The following is a 7,566-nucleotide window of genomic DNA, read 5'->3' on the forward strand; positions in this document are numbered from 1 at the left end:
ATACGGTTTTCTTTAGTTTTAATTTGCCTAACTATCGATCTGACCCAGTAGACGCCATAATCCCAACTCTGTCTCTCTCCCGTCCCGCTTTCCGTGTGTTTTTTTTAATGGTGGGTGTTTACACAGTTGGCTAGAGCAGTGCTGATTGGGGAGAACGGAGGTGCGCTCACTCTATTGGTTAGTAAGACTGCAACTCAAGGCTGGCAGTCATGCATATGCTCTGGAACAGAGTAATATCGCGTCCACATCGCAGGCTTTGCGATTAGGAAATCGCAACGTCTCAAATCGCGATTTCGATTCGATTTATCGCACAGCCCTAATATAGAACCTTTTTGTTCATACAGGAATTCAAATCTCCTTCAAATTTAGTTTTCTCTTTAGTTTCAGTGTCAGTTTTTTTTCTTCAGGTCTTCATTCTTCAGTGCTCTTTTCTCTATTAGCTGCCCTCCCTAATGCTAATCACAATCTCCCACAGTTTCTTCTTTTTCACCCACTCCAAAAACTCCTCTTTGACTCAGTTTAATCTCAATGAAATAACTGACAAAATGTTAAAAGAAGTGATGCAAATGATCTGATTCATTAATTAATCTCAAATAAAAAAAAAAAAAACCTATCGAATATGTCAATATTGTGCAACATTTCAAGAGCTCAGGTTTTCACAAGAACACTAGAATGAATTTTAAAAAATGTACTCGCATACACACTTTATATATAAACATTTAACGTAGAAAAAAATATAAATATATAAATATATAATATATTTACATTATATATATTTAAATTTGTCCATCCACCTATTTTCCAAACAGCTCGTCTTATGTAGAGTTTTTTTGCAGGAGTTATAAAGTATGTATTATAAAACTTTGGGTAAGGGGTTTGTTAATAAATAAAAATTTTTACAAATTATTTTCTATTTATTTAGAATTTTTTTAATTCAATTAAATTAGTTAAAAATTTATTATACATACTGTTTTATATAAAATGCAGAATTACATATTATATATACTGTAGTAATTTAAAATTCAAAATAAAACTCAGTGTAGTTAAATATTTCTTACTCAACAGTAATTAGCAAATGCTCTATAATCATTTGCAAGATGGACATTTTCTATGTTATGTTGGACAAATGATACATTTAAATTGAAAAATAAAAATAAATGTAATATGAAAAAAATTATTTCATAATTTTATACACATCTGTAATATATAATACCTAATAAATTACTACTCATCTATAGCCTAATCTGTACAAAAAATGGTCAAAAATGAAACTGAGCTCTTTCCCTCTCTCTATCAGCTAAACACCAAACAAACAAATCTGCCAACAGCTCATCCTTCATTCTTGCGAGAAGGAGCTGCGACAGGAATAGTAGGAGGGCCAGTTATATCCAAGAGGCCTCTTCAACTCGCCGCTCTTCATGGGAAATTAATTAAGGACTGCGCATTTGCTCAAGAGGGGGTGTTTAATTTACATCTGGTTAAACGTGCTAAAACAAGGCCTGTTCAAATTATTGACGACATCATCATGTACATGAGGATGCGGCATCCTGTTCTCATCAAGCTGTACTTGAAGGTCTTGTTTTATTAGCATTTTCGGCCCCTGTGCAAGAAGGGGCTGAAATTGAAGATACGCCGGGGTATAATTTGTCTTTGAGTGGCTGAAGTACGTAAAACGGCAAGCGCAAGTAGGTTGTGTTTGTTCCTTGGGCTATTTTTGTAAACTTGGAAAGGTCTGAGGTAAAATAGCTAGCGTAGTGAACCAACAGCTTACACAAAACATTTTTTTTTTTTAACTGAAGTTCATTTATAAAGGTTAGATAAGATTTCACACGCCAAAAACAGGTCACATAACCATCTTTCTAGGTGGTTGTGCTACTGTACCGTTAAGACTTCTGTATTACCTCTGTTATGGCCTTTAAAGAGAGCAGACTGAAACTTGGAAGAAAAAGTTACCTGAGAGGCTGAGATGCAGACCTAGTGTGTATCTTCATGTCCTCGAGTCTGTTGGAAGAACATTAAGATGACACTGGGTTCAAGAACACACTGCATGGTTACATAATACATAATAAACTGCATCTGAAAACCCAGAAAATGGAGCTGAATGTAATGCTTGCGTTCCAAATGACTCGCAAAATGATGCGTACTACATACTCATTTTGAAAGAAATTAGTATGTAGTATGCATAATGTGCACACTATGTACATATTCAGTATGCAATTGATACCTAGATTATCTACTACATTTGCTAAACTGTGCTGTATACAAGCAGAGCACACGGTGTGGAATACTATATCCCACAATGCAATGTGCTAAACTTTATCTTCAATTTATAGTATGATAAATGAATTGAAATCAATAACCCACAACTTTTAATTGCCTTTTACAAATGATTTATGTACAGAAAAGACATTTCTAGAATAATCATATTTCTGAGGTAACATGAGGATTCTAGTTGCATACAAAGTAGTGAAGTCATGTTTAAAATGTTGAGCATACTATTTTTCTAAAAAATACATTATAAACTGCACAGTATACAATAAGCAATCAATGTAGAACTAGCATTTAAACTAAACATTTTAAACAAAATTAGTATGTAGCATGCATACTTTGCACAGTATGTGTATTTTTAGTATGCATTAAAAAACCAGATTGTCCACTACATTTGCAAACTGTGCTGTATACAAGCAGAGCACACTATATATTACTACAAAATACTGTATCTCACAATGCAATATATACAAATGACATCCTACATAAATTTCTGCATATTGACCAGGTCTCCCTGAAGAAGAGATTGTGAAGTCTCAATGGGATTCTCCTGGCTAAATAAAGGATAAATAAAAAATATATATATTTCTGAGGTAATATTTGCACAAAGTAGTGACATCATGTTTAAAATACTTTGCATACTATTTTATTAAAAACAGTACACAGTATGCATTTTACACTGCATAGCATGCAATAACCAATCTGCTAGTAGTCAAACTCAGCATTAAAACATTAAGCCATTTTTTAACTGGATTAGTATGCAGTATGCATACTGTGCACAGTGTGTTTATTTTTAGCATGCATTAAATACCCAGATCATCTAGTACTACTACTTGTTAAACTGTGAAGTATATAAACCACAATTTTCAATTGCCTTAAAAAGACTATTTCATTTAATGATTTATTAAGAATATAGAAATGGCATTTCTACATAAATTTGCATTACAAATGGATAATAATCAAATCTCTGAGGTAATAGAACTCAGCTACACCTAAATTAGTAAAGTCACATTTTAAATACTTTGTATACTATTTCTAAAAATAGTACACAGTATACATTATACACTGCATTGTATGTAATAAGCAGTATGCTAGTATTCCTTTTCAAACTAAGCATGCAAACTAAACAAATTAGTATGTAGTATGCATACTGGGCAAAGTATATGTATTTTTAGTATGCGTTATACTCAAATTATCTACTAAATGCCCTATTTGAGGTGATAACTGGACTCTGGTTGCTGAATTAAGCATGCAAAGTAGCATAAATTAGCTTAAAATGTTGTGCATACTATTTTCACAAAAACAGTACACAGTATACATGCATACACTGCATAGTAAGCAATCAGCAGTATGCTTGTGTTCCATTTCAAACTCAGGAGTCTTAAAATCAGCTATATAATAGCAGAAAGCAGAATGTTTCTTGAGGGTCCGCCTATCCTGAGGTACAGGGAAAGCATCTCTCCAAGACACCATGTTACTATGCCAACCAGCTCTGCGCCTGGTACATCAGTGCTGTGTTCTTTTGTATTTATTTCAGCTCTGTGTCTCGCATTTAAGAGTGGACTGGAAACAGTAACCGTGGCCTGGCGTCATTTAGCTCTTCACTTAGCTAATAGCTAATGGAAGTTGAAAGAGTCGTGATAAAAGGCTTCATTCAAGAACGGAAGGAACGAGTGTCATTTATGCAATGTGGCTCATCACGGTGTGTATATGGAGACCTGAATAGAAGATGCGATATCGGTCTTAGACCAGCTTTGCTTTGCTTTTTATGTCCAAGTTGAGAGTGCGGCCCAGAATAGAATACTGCATCAAGAAATGCCTCCTAACGCAATTTATAATGCAACAAGTAGAGTTGCATTCTCAGTGTGGCCACAGGGGGCGCTATTGCAGGTTGTGCTATAGTTAAACCTATTAACGATTTGATTTTCCTACAGAAGACCAAAGGAATGGCGTCTTACCTTATGGCTCCGGTGGTCGCAGACCTCGGTTGCCGTCGACCCTTTAAGGCACGCAATTTGTCTCCTTGCGTCATACCGAGATCGGTCTCTGCATAATCGTTCTATTGAGAGTTAGAGAACATGTAAACGTCTGACATAATTCCAAGGAGGTGTGAATTGATTATTTCACTTTTAATAATTACAAAGGTCTAAAATCTGATTTACAGTATGCATGCACAGTATATCGGTGACAATACGTTTTTTTAATGTTTTTTTTTGTTAATTTATATAAATATGTTTCATAATTATGTACACATTTATTTTATATTATGATGTATATTTTATATATTATTATATTTTATTTTACATAAATATACTCTATTATATTTACGTATATTTTTTCCTCAGTGTATAACAATTAAAACATTGATTTAAAGTAGTAAAATACTGATATTAAAATGTTGGCCAATATTGCTAGGGTGATAAATAAATAAAGGTAAAGGTGATACATTTTCTGGCCAGTATTTTTTTCTGGTGATAAATATTTTCATGTTATGGCTGATAACCGATAAATTGTTGATGTTAAAAGTGATAGCTCACCCAAAAATTTAAATTACCCCATGATTTACTCACCCTCAAGCCATCCTAGGTGTATATGACTCTCTTGCAATCGGAATTATATTAAAAATGTTCTGGCATTGAATGAGTGACTTTTTTTTTTTTAAGTCACTCTAAATGGGGGTTGAGATTTTGAAGCCCAAAAAAGTGCATCCATCCACAATAAAAAGTGCTCCACACGGCTCTGGGGGGTTAATTAAGGCCTTCTGAAGCGAATCAATGTGTTTATGTAAGAAAAATATCGATATTTAAAACTTTATAAACTGAACTCTCTAGCTTTTTATGATGGATGGATGCACTTTTTTGGGCTTCAAAATCTCAACCCCCATTTTCTGCCATTATAAAGCTTGGAAGAGCCAGAACATTTTTAATATAACTCTGATTGCATTCGTCTAAAAAAAGAAAGTTATATACCTAGGATGGCTTGAGGGCGAGTAAATCAATTTTATTATTTGGGTGAACCATCCCTTTAAATTTCCGTTTTTTTTTTTTTTGCCTAAATATAAATTCCACTACTCCACAAATTTGAGTTATTATTATGACTTTCTTTTTTATTTCGAATATTGATTTCAGTTACTATATATAATACTTTATAGAGAACATATACATATAACTGTAAATATATTTAATTCAATTAAAAAAAAAATGTATTTAGACAAATATACACACTAATTTAAAATTTAAACAAAAAACTACATTCGTTTTAAATGCTACAAGTGAATTTAGGCATCATAACAGTTTACATACTGAAATGAGCATAAACAATTAAATACCCATTTATCAACCACTGCAATAAATTAAAAATCCCTAATATATCGGCCGATAAATGATATGGTACTGTCAAATTATGCATCCCTAATTTAAATTTTAAAAAATGGCCCAGGAGGCCTCACCTCCTCCATACGGTCCAAGCTGTGTGATTTAAAGATGGAGGTGCTGATGGAGAGGTTGTCCATACTGGAGATGAGGTGAGGCACGGATCTGTCCTCATACTGCCGCTGCTTGGAGCGGTGAATATCTCCATGCGCCCAGAGACTCGTCTGCTTCCTGTACAGGTACAAAGAGTACAGTCCCCCATCAATGTCCTGTGCATATCTTGTTTTGCACAAATAATTCAGACGTATGGGAAGAAATCTGGTCTCAGACCGAACCATTCATTCAATGCCAATGCCAGATAACGGATACTTTGTGTCCAGCCCGCAGGAGCGGAATCTCACACGTCTCACAATGGCCTAAGGAGGAAAATATGCCTGACGATAACGTTCATCTGTCCCGCGGTGGGCATTCTCTTACGCTGCGGTCCGCAGCATCGTGTCAGCCCAACAAAACACTTGAGAGATTAGCTTCAACTGGCCTTCACATGACCAGTGCTCTGTTTTAACTCAGACATGACAGAAGTGAACCATGGTCTAGCTATATGGTGCACGAAAGGCCTTACTGATATACGCACACTGAATCAGACTCAAAGTACACTCCTTTTCCCAAGCCAGAGTTGGATGATTCAGCCAGATCTGGAACATCTGCTGACCTTCCTGATCTGCTTAGCGAAGGAGTGCGCTCTTGAAAAACACTCTTACGCTTTTGAAAATACACAACTCTGAGCCAAAGTTAGAGCACTCGTCGACATTATGTAAATGTAATGAACAATAAAAAGAGGAAAAAAAGTCTCAAGAAGGTGTGAAGAGGCCAAAAGTGGTGCATTGTGGGTAAATTTTGGGACTTACTCTTCTAGGTAATGCTGCTGGGGTCCAATAATAGAGCCGGGTCTGCAAATGCGGATCCAAGCGATGGCTTCGGCAGGCGTGAAGCGGTAGTGCTTCATCAGGTAGCAGCCAATCAGAGTCCCCGTCCGGCCCAAACCCGCTGTGATTGGTTGGAAAAAGGTCTTAGGTGTTTAAAATACATGTATTATTATATAAAATTATCTATTAAAAACTAACTGCTCTTAAAAACTAATTTTTTATGGGCTCATTCATGCAATTCTAAGGTATCTTAAGGCCACATTACCATAACATTAATGAACGTTTTGGTTCGCTTTCAGTTCCTGTGAAATCAAACTACAGAAAACCTTTTATCTTTGAGTCTGACCTCAATAATAGGGCATTTTAATGTTCAATGCTAATAAAACAAAGCCATTTTGACAACAATTATCCTCTTTTTGCACAAAATAAGTATGTCAATGAGGCGACGCTGTCATTTGTGTGGCCGTATTTCCATGTCTTTGATTTAAGTGGCGTCTCACCCTTGCAGTGAACCGCCACCGCTCCATCCGTGCTCTCACAGACGTGCAGGAAGCGGCGGGTGATGACGTCGCTGGGCGTGCTGCCGTCCACGAAGAACAGGTCGTAATGGTCGAAACCGGCATCTGTGTAATTAAATATGTAAAATATTTCACATATTATTATATATAATATGGGAAATAACAATTTAAGAAATATGTTTATTAAATACATATATTAATTTAAAATGACATATTTTGAATAAAAAAAATGTAAATATATATAATTACATTTATAATATTTCCCATATTTAAACATAATATGGAAAACAATTCTATATTTATTTAAAATGGCATTTAATATTTATATATATATAAATATTAAATACATAATATAATTCCCATATTTAGATATAATATGGGAAATAATTATTCCAAAAAATTTAAATATACAATAAACTTCCCATTAACCTGTCACAAAAAGGAAGTACATCCATACACATTCAATGAAAAAAAAAAGACTTA

General features: G+C 34.7%; 1 protein-coding gene across 2 annotated transcripts in view; it reads right to left on the minus strand.

Moving 5' to 3' along the window:
• Positions 1 to 1,878: 1,878 nt before the first annotated feature.
• Positions 1,879 to 7,566, minus strand: part of LOC107757493 (dual specificity protein phosphatase CDC14A-like) — a 44,244-nt gene continuing 38,556 nt past the window's right edge. The window contains exons 10-14 of one of the 2 annotated variants that reach the window (XM_016574979.1): positions 7,066 to 7,188; positions 6,548 to 6,686; positions 5,717 to 5,870; positions 4,227 to 4,327; positions 1,879 to 2,001 (exon numbers count right to left, since the gene is read on the minus strand). In XM_016574979.1, coding sequence (XP_016430465.1) covers positions 1,950 to 2,001; positions 4,227 to 4,327; positions 5,717 to 5,870; positions 6,548 to 6,686; positions 7,066 to 7,188 — 569 coding nt within the window. In that variant the 3' untranslated portion in view covers positions 1,879 to 1,949. The remainder of the gene's footprint in view (positions 2,002 to 4,226; positions 4,328 to 5,716; positions 5,871 to 6,547; positions 6,687 to 7,065; positions 7,189 to 7,566) is intronic. The other variant, XM_016574978.1, reaches the window with a different exon arrangement.

Source organism: Sinocyclocheilus rhinocerous, unplaced genomic scaffold, assembly GCF_001515625.1.
Source record: "Sinocyclocheilus rhinocerous isolate Xijiao unplaced genomic scaffold, SAMN03320098_v1.1 scaffold2578, whole genome shotgun sequence".
In the NCBI taxonomy this organism is placed as follows: Eukaryota; Metazoa; Chordata; class Actinopteri; order Cypriniformes; family Cyprinidae; genus Sinocyclocheilus; species Sinocyclocheilus rhinocerous.